We start from the raw sequence: 16,187 nt of genomic DNA on the forward strand, positions 1-16,187 counted from the left end.
TTTTTAGAGAATAATGTTTATGTGTGGTTATTGAAAAAACTAAAACTTAAAGTGTCTGAAATAAGGCCACAAAACACATACTAAATATGTGTCCACAAGACTTTTGACTAATGAGTGTTGTTGCCTAGAATTTTTGCTTAGAATTTTTGCTTCAAAATGATCTGAAAATCATCCTGCCTAATCATTTACACAAAACAATACATTGATTTAAATTTTATAAGACACCTTTTGTTTGGAAAGGCAATATGCGTGTAGGCGTGTTCACACCTGAGAAGACAAAGGCTGGATAATGTGCCACATACATAATGAGCTGCATATTAATTAGCCCTTTCACACAGCCGTGTCACTGGGTCCCAACCAATGCAAGGACAAAAGAAATGATCTATACATATTTTACAATTAGAAATTGTAACCAATTATAAATAGGTTACAATTACAACAACAATTACAATTTTAACAATATTTCAAGTGTATTTCTTTGTAGAAAGTATACATTTTATCATACGTATTAAAAAAGGTAAGGATTCATTAGTTTGAATATTGGAACAAACACTATAATAACATCTTAGTTGATAATTCAATATACCTACTTTATTTTCGACAAAACATCATACTATAGTATATTTAACTATGAGCAGAAATTGGTGAACAAAAGCGTACATATTTAATGTGACAGTAGTCTTTTTTTACAGTCAAAACTTTATAATCTATCCAAAACTAATCACAAAATCTTGTCTAAACATTCATATTTAGTCTTTGTTACAATATTTGTAACATATTGTGTATGATATATTAGCATATACATGTGAATTTGCAGTTTGTTGCTTATACAGACATTTTATTTCAACATATTTCAGTCTATTTTTGCTCATCTTAGTAGGGTATAGCAATATAGTTGGGATGTGTTCATGTAAACATAGGATGTGTTCATGTAAACATAACGTTTACTAATGTAGGTGCGAGAGTGAATGAACGGCAAAGTCACGCGCTGTATAACTGTAGTAAACAAAGCGCACGCGCGCCTGTGCCGTTCATTCATCATTTAGCCTACACACAGACACACAATTCATATTTAAACAGTCTTTTTGCGGTTTACAGTCAGACACTATTCAATATCACGATTAGAACAAAGCACTTAAGAATAAATGACTTACTACATCAGCTGGATCCGTTGCTCCTCGAAATGAAACTACCATCACTTCTGGACTGGTACATTTTCCAGGGTTATTAAATAGTATTATTGCTCACAGCGCATTGATACGCTGTGTACACAGCTCTAGTAAGCTACTTACTAAAGACGATGTGTTTTATAATCCAGCTGGTGGGCGTTGGCAAGTTTGAATGGCTTGCCTTAGATCATTTGCGTTTGAATACCGCGCGCTCTCCGTCGGCGTGGCACATTAACACGTAATCAGGTATAATGAGCTGGAAAGAAAAAGACTGACATCTCTCTCTTTTCATACAGATTACATTTATATAAATTAATTCATTTAAAAGAAGAGAGTTCAAGCTTCATTATGGAAAAACACTCGTGCCTGTATGACAAGTATTCGCGGAATTACAGTTAATTTTCGGACGCGTTTCAGAATGGACTTCACTGACAGAGAGAAGGCAGAACGCGCATCATGTTTTTTTTTCTTTATTTGCCGAAAAGCACAACACTTTATTTTTATTGTGAGTATCCACAAAAAAATAGACACTTATCAGGATCTATTGATGTACAACACTTAATATGTAAGATCAAAATCAACAGTATTTTGAGTTTCTTTTGCACTGATAAGAAAAAAAAGCGAGACTACCGCACCCGCGCGATAGCCGACCTCAGAGGGTTAAATTATACATGCATAGCATAATTGTCATGGAAATAATTTCATAATTCAAAGAAATCTTTAAACAGGCTTAATTTTCATCAAGCAAAATAGAATTCCTTTCTTTATTTTGGGATGAAAGATGGACATTTTGTGTGACATTTCAGTGAGCAGTGACATTTAGAGCTGTGCAACATTTTCACATCATCTTACTAAAGAGGTATCGGACTCTTGTTAACAAACACGAGCAGCTGACGGTCACATGTAGTCACTCAAGCCTTCGATTTGCCCTGGCTGTTTTCTCTTCCATCACTTTGACTCTATTATGTCCTTTTCTTCACTAGCAGTGTGTGCTACATCAACTGTGTGTCAATATCTGTTGCACTCCATGTCAAATTAATTCAGCTGTTTGTGCGCATTAAAGCTGTCGTCAATTTAAACGGACAGGACAGCCCTCCATTGTTAATTTCCAGTGAAGCCATTCTATTGTCTGTAGTCTAATCTCATTATTAGTAAAAAAAAAAATCCACTGTTATGACTCAAACGGATTTTGCAGATCTTTATAACCAATATGCAGAATTTAGATTTTTTTTATGTTTTATTCTAACTCGTTAATAACTCATTGTTAGTCTACAATAATAAAAATGTAATATGTATAATATATAAAAACTGAGTAATTGTGGAAACAAATGTTTCCCTGTGTGAACACTTGGTTTCTTCTGAACACACATGGTGTATTTGATAATAAGTAGGCAATTAAAATGTAAATGTCAGTAGAAAAATTATATCTATCTCTGTCTGTGCTTTGTGAAGAATTTCTTGTATTGTACAAGAAATGTGAGGAAAAAAAATCAATTGTAAACATGGTAATTATTTTTGCACCTGTTTGCTCTTTGGCTATTATTTGCAGTGTGTTTAAATTCAGTTTTCATCTAATGTTTTAGAGTCACGTTTAAGATTTTACAGAGGAAGAAGAAAAAGAGGAAAAACAAACCGTTATGGAAAATAAGACTGGTTTTAAATATGCGGTCATTTAGTTGGAGTCCGTTTTATTTGTGCGTGTCAGCACCGCCCTCAGCCTGGTATCGCTTTTCATATGCAGGCCATGAAAAATCACAAATTACTTTTGCTTGTCAGTCGGTGTGATTCGCTGTAATGCAGATGCACCCTAAGCGATAATGATGCTGACATTTGCATTCTGGAGGAGATGAATCTCAGTGCACTGCTACAAGAATTATACAGTTAGAGTGTGTGTGTGTGTGTGTGTGTGTGTGTGTGTGTGTGTGTGTGTTCATGTCTTTCTTTTTTTAATCTCTAATATTCTCAAGATTAAAGAAGCTTTCTTATGATAAAAGTGTTTAGATGGCCATAGCACTGAAGAAAAATCAGTGATATTGTTTCATTTTAAATCTATTTATTTATTTTATATATCATTTGTTAAATATGTATACATTTTAAAACTGTAAAACAAAAACTGTAATGATGTAATATTTAAATCAAATATCTTAAATATTGTAATAAAATCGTTTTCTGGCATTTCAATAATACTAAATTGAAGGAAAATATTCAAATTGTCATAATGCAAAAAATCGTAATCATCTTAAATCGTCTTTTATAAACTTGAATTTTTTTTCTTATTTAGTAAGTATTTAAATTTAGTATTCATTTATTTTCAATACAACTATTTAATTAAATTTGTTTTATTAAATATGAATAAATGTAAAAACTGTAAAACAAAAATCAATACAATATATAAACATTTTGAAATTTAAATAACATATCTTAGTTTTTTGGCTTTATAATAATACTTAATATCATTAATTGTCATGAAAATGGTCATAATGCAAAAAAATCTTAATGGCCTTAAACATAGGCTTATATTTTCTTATTTAGTAACTGTATATAGTTTTATAGTAAAATATGATTTGGCTTTGATAAAAGCTTTGTCGTGATAAAAAGTGTTTAGATGCTCATAGTGTGAAGAAAAATCTGTTATTCTTCTTATTTTAGATAGTTATTTTACCTATCAACAAAAAACTATCATGATGTATAAATATTTTAAAATTGTAAATCATACTATATCTTAGTTTGTTGGGGGGTATCTAAATAATAGAGAAAAATATTCTTAATTGTCATGAAAATGCACAAAAAAAGAAAATCTTAAAGATAGCCTTAGCCTCAAATATTTTCTTATGCATTACATATTTATAAATCTAGTTCTATAGTAAAATATGATTGGGACATGTTCTTGACAGGTTTTGTGAGATTTACCCATGCATATAAACAATAAATGTGGTGTGTGAGAGTGTGATTGCAGCTGATGGTCTGTGATGCTGCTGTTTTCTTTCAGCATCAGTGCGTCTCATTGTCCATCACCAGAGACACACACTACTGAGCAGTGATGCCAGGACACAAAGATATGAATGATAGATGTGCTTGTCTCTCACGTTCATAAACGGCTGTTGCTTCATTTGGACATTACGCCACAGGAGCTCAAGCATGGGAAATGTTTTCTGAGATGCTTTTGTTCTCTCACTGATGCCCGTTTGCATGATTATTGATAGATTAGGCTAAACCGATTATGTTTGTGTGATTCTGGTGTGTGTGCATTGATTATTGATTGTTCCTCGTGTTGTTTTTTCAGATATGGATATGGAGACCTCCAGTCAGACCTCTATAAGAGCTGCGGCAAACCCAGAGGACTCGCCGGCAACAACACACAGCAAGAGTGGTAAGAAAACACAGGTTTATCAAACACAGAAAGCCTCGAGCTGATCACTCCCCTCAACAAGCTCATATTTTCAGTAAAATATGCTAACAATTAGATTGGATATTACTTTAACGTTGGCTGAAATGAAGTATGACATTGCTAAACATCTTTTATCTACCATTTTTGTTAAATAACTTTAATTTACTCCCTTACATGATTGAGTTTGGCCCTATGATTATAGAATCACGGAATCCAGTCATTAAAATTTTACAGTATAGAGTAGAATGCAATGGAATTTGGCAAACAACTCGTGAAAATAAAAGATTGGTTTAACTTGAAATTGTGACAAAAATACTTTACTATTGTACATTAGAATGTACTTCTCAACATAATATTTTTTTTAAGGAATATCACACAATTTTTCTTCCATCTTTTACCACCGATAATAAATTTGTACTAAATATAAATCCAGAAAAATTAATAACGACAACATAGAATAAAAAATAATACCAACAATAAATAGATACAAATATCGTGGGTTCCTATTATTGAAAAAAAAAGTTTAGATTAAAACAGAAAACATGGAACCTGGGAAAAATGTAAAGCAAAAATAAAACCGATATCATAAGACCATAAAAATGTAATTTTTGTTAAACTTTTAATAAATTAATTATACATGGTTTTTGATTATCAAAATTTGAGTTAACCAGTTTAACAGAATGCCGAAAATTTTTAATTGAATTCGTGAAAAAGAAATTAAACAAAGTAAAATTAAAAACATGACAAATAAAAGCAAGCTCTGAGTTCTAGCAAAACATTATTCCGGTATGATCAAGATGACAAGCTCATTTTTATCAGTGCGCTCAGCAGACGCACACACACACACACACACACACACACACACACACACACACACACACACACACACACACACACACACACACACACACACACACACACACACACACACACACACACACACACACACACACACACACACACACACACACACACACACACACACAAACACAAACACACATTTACAAAGCGTCATACTGATGCTCTGTTAATAAGCTGAGTTCAGCAGTCTCACACACTGACAGTTGGACAGTATAAAGAGCTGCTTTATAAACGAACACCAACAACTAACCTGACTCCTCCTCTTCTGCTGATGACCTCTGGTTCTCGTTTAGCCTGTGCCATCTGAGAGATTCATCAGAGAGATTGTGTCCTTTTCCTAAACACATTATATGCGGGGCGGCTGTCACATTACACTGACCGCAAGAGTAATATGCAAATTTATATATTGCGATTTGTGCTTCTTTTTACGTCTACTCTTTGTTCTCTCTCATAAGAAATGCCAAGAGAATCTCGCATTTTTCCACCATGTAATTGCTAGAGGTTTCTTCCTCACTGATGAATTATGTATCTGAATCTCTCTCTTTTTCTTTAAACACAAAAACAATCATACTCAAAAGATAACCTGTTTTGAGTAAGTAATGAGTTCTGTGTGTATTAGAGCTGATATATATTTATAATGATCAATTTCACACGATTAAAAAGAAAAATTCATCCTGAACTGCTTGACAAAATCACAGATTTTGCCAGTCTTGAAAAAAATTCTGAGAAAATGTAAAAATCTCCATTGACAAAAGTAGCCAACCACATTTGCATATTGAATAATGATTGGTCTTGTCTTCCTGGCATAATTTATAATATATAAGGTTATATAAATTGACAGAAAAATCTCATGAGCCTAACAAAATAACAAATGCTACACTTGAGCTGATCATATTTACAACCTTTAAAATTGTGTACTAGGATATGAAAAAATACAGGACTTGAACAACATGTGACCGTTGAGTCAGTTATGACAAAATTTTTAATTTTGGCTGAATTATTCCTGTGATTTTTGTGAAAGATGATTGTGGTAAAGAAAATAAATTACACATACTTGGGGTTAACCCTACACTTAAAGAAAATATAATAATAATTAACTTGCCTCTTTGCGGGTCAATTTTACATTAATATTGTGCATTAATATTTAAAGGCTGTCTTTGCCTCTTGCAGTGGAGATGAGGGAGGACAGTGGGGAGGAAACCAGCCTTTCAGACGTTTTTTCCAACCATTTATTTTCACCGTCTCTTCCTGTATCGACAGGCCGGGCCTCAAAGGAGCTGACGCTAAATATGCAGCTCATTAGAATGAGATTCAAAGCAAAGATGTGCCTCTTTTTTCTTTTTTTCTTTTTTTGCATGCAAGCGGCCATCACAGGAGCTCGGGGGACGAGGCCCTTTTTTTGTGTCTCTTGAAGGGAATTTTTCCTGTGTCCAGCTTTTGTGGTCGTACTCTATTCTCTGCGAATCCCTCAGGAGTTTAGCCGTAAATGACTTCAGGAAAAATTAAAGCCTCCTGCCCACCTAAGCAACGAAGAAAAAGGGAATTCATTGGTTTAGTAAATGTATGAAGGGCTTTTAATTTATGTATGCTATTTATAGAGGTAGTGTGCATTACTGAAAAACAGTGACATGAGATATGACCGGTTTTTCGCTTTTATTATTTTTAGTCAAAAACAATAATAAAAAATAAAAAATCTGTGTTATATTTTTTTAACATAATGTGCTGTAAATCTACACAAATGACTGTGAATAGTTTGATCATTTCTCTGACAGGCTTTATGTATCCGACTGTTACACATGCATGAGATATTTTATGATTTCTCTCTTCAGGTCATTTGTTCCAAATGGTTGGCAATCAGGGCTTGGGAATTTCTTCAGTGTCCGGTGCCTTTCCCATGATCAATCACCCAGCCTTCAGTCTGCTCTCCTCTTCTCCGGTCCGATCTGATTTCGGAGGTCTGGGAACTCTGGGAATGTCGGCCGCTTTGGCTGCCCACTCTCAGCTCGGCGCTTTGCCAGGTACTGTATGTTGGCCGAAAAATATCATAAGCTTCATGTGCAATGATGCTAGTTATGTGTCTGTTAGAGCAGCGCGATTAATCGTTAAAAGATCACAATCTCCATTCAAACACGCATGGGATCTTCTTCCTTAAAGACAATGATTCGTCTGCTGATCTACTGGCATTCTCACTCATAACCATCTCTAGGGTTTATAGAAAATGGTCCCGAGAAAATATCCAGTGAGCGGCAGATCTGTGGGTTTAAATGCCTTGTTGATGCCGGAGGTCAGAGGAGAATGACCAGACTGGTTAAAGCTGACAGAAAAGCCACAGTAACTCAAATAAGCACTCGTTACAACCGAGGTTTCCAGAAGAGCATCTCTGATCGCAGATGGGCTACAGCAGCAGAAGAAACACCAGTGACACTCCTGTCAGCTAACAACAGCAAACTGCGGCTACAATTGACCCTTCGCTAAGCCCCACCCTCCCTAGTTACTGTTGCTACGCCTGACAAGCTTTCGAGCCTGGCACGTCTATTACAGTGTGTATACACCCGGTGTCAGACATTCCCAGTGAGATTATTAGTAATTTTGGCGAACATGTGAAATATCTGAGAGAGCAAGACAAAAGGGACTGCAGTGTGCATTCGAGGGATATATCCACGACATAATATGCAACCGATTAGAGAATAATTTCATAAAATTTGAAGCTAAAACCTATAGTCCCAGCGCAAGCAGCAGCCGTCTCATACGCTGACCATTCAAATGGGAAACACACAAATTGAGGAACACCTATGTTCGTGCACAGGAGGATAAGTGAAATGTGAAAATAATCTAATAATTATAAATCAAACACCTTATCCATTAATCTTGTGGAATAACACTAACCCAATTGAAACGCTGCTCTCCCAGTGTTAAAGTTACTCAGTCAGGAGTAGTAGGCCGTCGATTAACAAAATGCTGAAATATATATTAAAGTATGTCAGTGAGTCTCCGTCTTGTCTTTAATTGTCTTATTTTCCGTTAAAATATATGCATTATGAACAAAGAACCATCATTATTTCCAAGCAATAGGTGTTTGTGTTAATCCTGTGGACATGTAGTTGTGAATGGGGTCTCCCACTGCTGGATCCACGCACATCATTTCTCCCCTTGGCTTTTAGATTTTCGGGAAGGAAAATAATTCCTCTCCCCCGTCCAAACTTTTAGGATACCGGGTATCAGATTTGCACAATCCATACGCACAACGCTTCGGCATGTTTCCCTCGCTCGAAAGCTTGCCAGACCTCCTGCGCCTAGTTACGGTTGCTGAGACACGATTGGCCAGTGGCAGTTTTCGGGCGTAGCTTAGCGAAGGGTAAATTCACACTGCCTAACCAAACTGGAAAATAGTAGATTGGAAAAAAATTGCCTGGTCTGATGAGTGTCGATTTCTACTGCAACATTATGATGAGCAGGTCATAATTTGGCGTAAACATCATGAAATCATGGATCCATCCTGCCTTGCATCACGGTTCAGGCTGCTGCTGGTGTAGGGGTGTGTTATATATTTTCTTGGCCCACTCTTAGTACCAATTGAGCATCGTTTAAACGCCACAGCCGACCTGAGTATTGTTGCTGACCATGTCCATCCCTTTATGATCACAGTGAAGTCATCTTCTGATAACTACTTCCAGTAGGATAACACCATGTCACATAGCTCAAATCATAACATAATAACATAACATAATACTTGATTTGTCACTTTAAGGGAAATTTGTTTTGGGCAAATCATCTCAAACTGGTTTCTTGAACATGAAAGGGAGTTCACTAAACTCAAACGGCCTCCACAGTCACCAGATCTCAATCCAGTAGAGCAGCTTTGGGATGTGGAGGAACAGGAGATTCACATCATGGTGGTTCAGCTGACAAATCTGCAGCAACTGTCTGATGTGATCATGTCAATATGGACCAAAATCTCTGAATGTTTCCAGTGCCTTGTTGAATCTATGCCAAAGGGGGTCCAGCCCGTTACTATAAAGGTATACCTAATAAAGTGGCCACAAGCAACACTACGAATACTACCATGAAGTATAAATATTTCTAAGTTTAAATGTTATTAAATATGTTGCTTTAAAAAATGTTGCTGTGAGTTATATGTGAACTACACATGTTTTTGTGAGCACATGGGCAACATGCATCACCTTTATAGTGTTTTCCATCAGTCCAGCGGTCCACACTGAGGCCATGACATTTATGAAGGCCTGAATGCTTCGGGTCAGAGCATTGCTTTAGCCTTTCAGCCCCTCACAGACTTTAAACGGTTCATGACACACAATATTTCTTTCTTAGCAGTTGGACATGCTGTGCTAGTTGTCATAAAGTGTATGTTTACAAGAACCGTGCAACCACTTTTGGAGAAAATAGCATGTGATGTCTGCTTTAGATTCACCATCTTCAGTATGTTTAGACTGAATGAAAACACACAATCTGAAGAGCAGAGGCCTGTAATCACAAGATGGATTTTCTGTAGCTCTGAATCATTTAGCATTACTCCTGAATGAAGTCAGTGGCTGTTTGTATAGATTTGTTTGCTCACTGAGGATTTATGAGCTAGTTTGTTTGTGGTTATGGCACAGTTGAGAATAAATTAAAGCTATATTTGTGCTGTTTAATGGACACTTCAAGCAAAGGTGAGGTGCTCATGTGCTGTGTTATTGATATGGAGAATGAGAACAATATACAGAAACAGCACTTTTAGGCTTTAAAGTCATGAAACGGAAGTTGAGATTGTCCTTTTTTCCTTATTGTGACGTATATCTGAGTGAAACGGCTCCTAAAATTAGAAAAAAAATGTAGGGCGGGGCTTGATTTCGTCCTTTGGGAATTGATTGGATCGTTGGAGGTTGGGCGTTGCTAACAAAATGGAGGCAGATTTGAATGCCAGTTTACAGTCAGTTGTGGAGGATTTCTCTCCACCGGACTCACCACCGTTACCCTCCCATGAAGCATTTTTAATTGAGGAACCCGACGATGAGAACGAGGACGAGCAGCCAAATTTTCCGGAATCACCCCATATTTATATGAGCCTCCTGCGAACCAAGATGACATACCACGATAGCCACGCCCTCTAGTAATAGCCACGCCCTCTAGTAATAGCCACGCCCTCAATAGCCACGCCCTCTAGTAATAGCCACGCCCTCTAGTAATAGCCACGCCCTCTAGTAATAGCCACGCCCTCTAGTAATAGATTTTGACCAGAAGAGAAGAGAAGTCATTTCGAGGGGGGAGGGAAGGGTAACGTATTTGATTAAAGATTATAAGGGTACATGAATTAAAAAAAAATAATGAAGTGCACAGATAATTATAATAATTTATAATAAACACTGCAATATTCCATATAAAAAAACGAATGGTAAAATTTGATTTCATGACGACTTTAACACGATGCAAATAAAATGAGAATGAGAAACAAATTTTTGCCTGAAAGTAAAAAAAATAATAATCAGAAATCTGAAGGTTATTTAAGCCTTTATGCAGTTTGAGGGAGTCTCACACATCCTATGAAATGTTAAATTTTATGTGCTCCTCTGTGTTTCCTCAGATTGGTGGCGTTCTGTAGATGCTCAGGGTCAAGGGGCAGCTGCCTTTTTCCCTCATCTTCTGGGTCTGCCGGCGTTATTCGGCACATCGCCGCTGAACCATGAGCAAACCCTCCTCCAGTCTCCCCGACGCACTACTGCCAAAGGTTTATTAATTACCCCTCATATTTTTTCATTCCTAAAGGTAGTGAGCTGCTCCAGTCATGAAGGCTGATCCATAATAGACCATAAAAACAGGAGTGCACATAAAATTTTTTTGTCTGGTTCTCAAGGGACCTCCTGGAGAACAGGGGTGCGTCACCACCTGATGACATGACTTTAAATAACTTTTTGTTTTTCAAGAACACCTTCTACCTTTATAAAATTACTCTAAAGATTATATGTTTTTTATATGTTGTCGTTGTTTTATGACTCTAAAATAAATTAATAAATCAAAAGGCAAAAGCCGATCTGTATTTTGCCAGCTTAATCTAGTTAACTGTACAGTCATACTGTAACTGAAGATTTGTTTGTTTCATACATGATATTTTCTCAAGCAGGGCTGAATGGCTCCGTCAATGGAAGAACAAACTCGAGTTTGGCCTCCACACCCTCTCCAGCCCTCAAACCTCCAGTTCAGACCAAAAGCCTGAAAACCAGTTCAAAACCAGCACTGAACCAGCTAGAAGAGAAAACTAGACTCAAAACAAAGGACCAGGTAAGGATTACATCATTTATTCACCATCATGTCGTTCTAAACCTGTATATTGTATTTTCTAGTGGAACTCAAATTTCAGTACATAAGTTGACTTGTGTTAGTAGATAAACTGTTAATATTTTCCTGATATATGCAGCATATCGTATCAGTATGCTGTGAAACCACTCACGGCCGTTGACACTTTCTGTCAAAAAATATCATCCACCTTTTTTGGGACTATTTTTAGTTTGTCATGTCAACTGGAAGGGTTACGGAAAGGAATTTTTTATTTTGGCTGATCCTGTCGACTGACATTGCTCTTCCTGACAGAAGGTTCATAGCAAAGTGCCAGATGACTCCATCAACAGCGACAGCCAATCAGCATCCAGCTCTGACAGCTCAAGCGATGCTCTTAGCAGCTCTGACTCAGACGACTTGGAGGATGATGATGATGATGATGACGATGATGATGATCTGAGTGATGATAGTGTGGACTCGGAAAAGTGTGGAAAAGATCCGAAAGGTATCCGAAAGGTATGTGTGTCAGTGAAAAACAGTGTTGTTAATGTTATCTAAAGTTTAAACTGTTAATAAAATTAATTATTTGAAATAGATATAAGTGAAATAAAATAGCTTAAGTTGAAGTATTGAAATTAATTAAACTAAAACTGAAATAAAAATGTGTAACACTTTACAATAAAGTTCTATTTGTTAACATAGTTAACAACTAAAATACTTCTAAAACATTAGATGTTAATTATAACATTTACTAATACATTATTAAAATGAAAATTTGCTCATATTATTTAATGCATCTGAGAACACTGGAACTAACAATGAACAGCAGTATTTTTTATGAACTAGCATGAACACATTTAAATACTTTAACTGCATACTGTTTTGCTCATTGTTAGTTAATGTTAACTAATGGGAGCTTATTGTAAAGTATTACCAATAAATTAAAGATACACAGAAATTTAATCTATTTATTCATCAATTTCAAAAAATTTCATCTTTGTATTTAGGTTCACATGTTTTAAACCATTTATAAAATTTTATATCATAAAAAATTGGTAGTATGCTATTCTGAAGATAGCCTTTGATTTAGTAGACATTAATAAGAAATATTATTATAAAAAATGTTATTGCAAAATATGAAGTTAATAACTTATAAATAAGTTATTTCACTCTCGTCCCAGCCACCATCACACATCCAGGCCGTCAGGCCCGCGGAGGAGCCCAGCAAACAAACCAGTGTCATCCAGACTGCAGGTCTAGCAGCGAACGCAAAACCTCTTGCGTTACTCACACAGCGGTGCAGAGACCGGGACGCACCGTCCCATCAAAACCTGCCTCTGTCCTTCACGAAAACCGTCTCGCACTCATCCTCTCCAAAACCACCTTCCCTCACCCCGTCGCAGAAGCCGAAGCCTCAGTCTTTTTCTCCCGCACCGATCTCATCGAAATCCACTCCTCTGCAGTCGGAGCGTCTGAAGACATGCAAGAATTACCTCGACCAGACCCTGCTGACCATTAACAACAGCAGCAAACTCAAACAGGTAACGTTCACTTTATCAAAAAACAAGAATCTTTCTCTTTTATTGTTGAAAGATTTTGATCTTTTTTTCAGCAAAGATGCCTTAAAGTGATCAAAGGGGATCGTAAAGGCATTTATAATAAATAATAAATGTTTCTATTTCAAATAAATGCTGTTCTTTCGAAATTTCTATTCATCAAAGAATTTTTTTTTTTATCATTAAGCAGCACAACTATTTTCAACATTTATAGTAAATGTTATTTGAGCAGCAAATCAGCATAATAGAATGATTTCTGAAGGATCATGTGACTGAAGGCTGGAGTAATGATGCTGAAAATTCAGCTTTGAATCACAGGAATAAATTACACTGTAACATACATTAATGTATAAAACAGTTATTTTAAATCATAAAAATATTGCACAATATTCAATTCAAAAATTGCTTTATTGGCATGACTGTACAATATGGCCAAAGCTTGGAATACATAGAATGATTATAAAGACAACAAAATAATAAAATATTATAACATAACTTCACTGCCATACTGAAACTCCCTGATGCAGTGATGACCAGGCAGAGGTGTGTGTGTGTGTGTGTGTGTGTGTGTGTGTGTGTGTGTGTGTGTGTGTGTATGTGTGCATGTGCAGTGATGACCAGGCAGAGGTAAGTGTTTGTGTGCGTGTGCAGTGATGACCAGGCAGAGGTAAGTGTTTGTGTGTGTGTGCAGTGATGACCAGGCCGAGGTAAGTGTACTGCATCGTGTGCTCTAGGCCGGTGCTGCCTAGACTGAACTGATATCTGTATTCCTGACATCTGGGCTTTTTCTGAAAGACCATAATGTTGGTGTTTGTGAGGTTGACTGCCAGGGCACAGTTCTAGCAGTAGTTCTCCAGCAGGTCAAGGTGCTGCAGTAGTTCCTGTGCAGTGGGTGACACACTCACTCAATCTCTCTCTCTCACACACACACACACACACACACACAGTGGGTGACAGCAGCACCAGGTCGCCTGCATGTAGATGTTGAGCAGCGTACTCCTCTTTTCTGGGTGAAGAATTCTGTATGTGTGTTGCACATTCGTATTGAATACATTGATTTTATAATGTCATAAACTTTTTTTGATATCTACAAAGCATGCAAATATGTCTTTTACGTGTTTATTGATTAGGGTGTGTAAATGTGGTCAGTTGTTCTGTGATTTGGAACGAAGCCAATCTGACTCGAGCTCAGGACATTGTGTTCGTTAACGAAGCTTTCAATTCTGTGGTTTAAAATACTGCTACTGTAAATAACTTCCCCAGATTACTCCTCACACATATGCCTCTGAAATTATTAGGGTCTCTTCATAAGTTTGTAGATTTTGTTTGATCAAATTATAATTGTCAATGAGTTGTTTTGATGGGATGTCTTTTATATAAGTTTTCAAAATGATTTGTCCAAATTTCTCCATCTTGTATTGGTTGGTCTTGTGGTTTTGTTGTGCTCCGATTATTCCACATATCCCAGAACTGATTCTGATTTATTGAATGTTCTAATTCTGGTCAGAAGGGGTGTTGCTTTTTCTGTTACAGTATTTTTAATATTACTGTTACAGTAGTTTGATCAAATAAATGCAGCTTTGGTGAGAATAAGAGACTTACCAACCATTCTTTATCTGTAGTGTATATCATATGCATAATTCACTTCTCAGCTTGACTGTTTATTACAAAAACAATCTTCTATAATATAATAAAAACAATATATTCCAAATATTGTTTTGAATATATTAGTTGCATATATATTCCTATACTTGTGCAAATCAAGGCAGCGAGTGAATAAGTCACGATGAATGACAGATGAAGTAATTGCATCTCACTTCCGCTCTCTGTCCCATCAGCCATCACTACCTCGGAAGTCGATCAAACAAGCCTTTCCTCCACCGTTGAGAGACGCACAGGAATCACCATACAGTCCGTTCCTCCCGTCTCTTTCTAATGAGAACCATCATCCCGGCGCGGTGCAGGACGCTCCTCTGGCCCTGATTACCAAACCTCGCTGCCAGAGCACACGTGTTCCTGATAAACCACTGCTGGCTGCCACCAGCCCCACATACAGCACCCCCATCAACCTCACCACCAGAGAGACGGGTCCGATCGCTCCCTCACCGGGTCTCACTCTGAGAGCGGACCGAGGGAAGGCCTGTAAAATGGCACAGAGGACGGTGAAGAGAGAGAGGCCGTCATTGGTGGAGAACTTCAGGGGGGCGGAGTCTAACCTCCCCGACAATAAAGACTCCGATGACTCATTAATGGAGGATGAGGATGAAAATGACATTTCAAACGACAGTCTCTCAGGTAAGCGTAATGATTAATTCAGATCAAATATTTAATTGAGGTCATTTTTGCTTATCTTTTTAATGAATTATCCCTTTCTTAATGGACCTGAGCTAACATGGACAGTTGTATTTTTATTAATGTTAACAAAGATTAATATTAGTAATAATATGTAGTCTTGCTCATTGTTTTGTTAGTTAATGCATTAACCAATAGGACCTTACTGTAAAGTATTATCATCTTTTGAGATAAAAGTTAATTGAACTATGAAATTTCAATTCAAAATGTTCTCAAAATATCCTCCTTAGTGGCAAAAAAAAATCTGTATGCAGTTTAGCCATTGTTTTGTTAAAAATATGGGTACACAGTTTATGGTACAGGTCAAATTGAACTGGATTAGATTCACCAAATAATCAATAATCATACTAAGAAAAACAATCAGGTAAAAGCATACCTTTAACATTAATAGATCTCACATATTACAACAACAAAAAAGGATTTTTAAAAAAGTGTTTAGCAACTATTTTTTCACAAACTACATTTTATAAACAGTATTGCAAGTATTTTTTAAACTATCTGCCAAATGCATAAACGTAAACAACCTCAGATGGTTGTTGAGAAACTGACATAAGAAAATACAATATTTTCTGATCCTGTGTAGCTGCC

The 16,187-nt window shown here is 36.5% G+C and overlaps 2 protein-coding genes across 21 annotated transcripts in view; one reads left to right on the plus strand and one right to left on the minus strand.

Moving 5' to 3' along the window:
* Positions 1–16,187, minus strand: part of tanc1b (tetratricopeptide repeat, ankyrin repeat and coiled-coil containing 1b) — a 533,291-nt gene that overhangs the window by 257,078 nt on the left and 260,026 nt on the right. The gene's annotated exons all lie outside the window — the stretch shown is intronic.
* The window catches only part of baz2bb (bromodomain adjacent to zinc finger domain, 2Bb), an 86,025-nt gene that overhangs the window by 35,366 nt on the left and 34,472 nt on the right, over positions 1–16,187 (plus strand). For 8 of the 20 annotated variants that reach the window (XM_077216113.1, XM_077216109.1, XM_077216114.1 and 5 more), the window contains 7 exons: positions 4,453–4,539; positions 7,248–7,436; positions 11,000–11,143; positions 11,537–11,694; positions 12,004–12,207; positions 12,873–13,232; positions 15,086–15,542. In XM_077216113.1, the coding sequence (XP_077072228.1) occupies positions 4,455–4,539; positions 7,248–7,436; positions 11,000–11,143; positions 11,537–11,694; positions 12,004–12,207; positions 12,873–13,232; positions 15,086–15,542 (1,597 nt within the window). In that variant the 5' untranslated portion in view covers positions 4,453–4,454. Of the gene's footprint in view, positions 1–4,452; positions 4,540–7,247; positions 7,437–10,999; positions 11,144–11,533; positions 11,695–12,003; positions 12,208–12,872; positions 13,233–15,085; positions 15,543–16,187 lie in introns of those variants that run through there. The other 12 variants (XM_077216108.1, XM_077216107.1, XM_077216121.1 and 9 more) reach the window with 5 other exon arrangements.

The sequence above is a fragment of the Siphateles boraxobius genome, unplaced genomic scaffold, assembly GCF_051911475.1.
Source record: "Siphateles boraxobius isolate OS27281-9 unplaced genomic scaffold, OSU_SipBor_1 7, whole genome shotgun sequence".
NCBI classification, from domain to species: domain Eukaryota; kingdom Metazoa; phylum Chordata; class Actinopteri; order Cypriniformes; family Leuciscidae; genus Siphateles; species Siphateles boraxobius.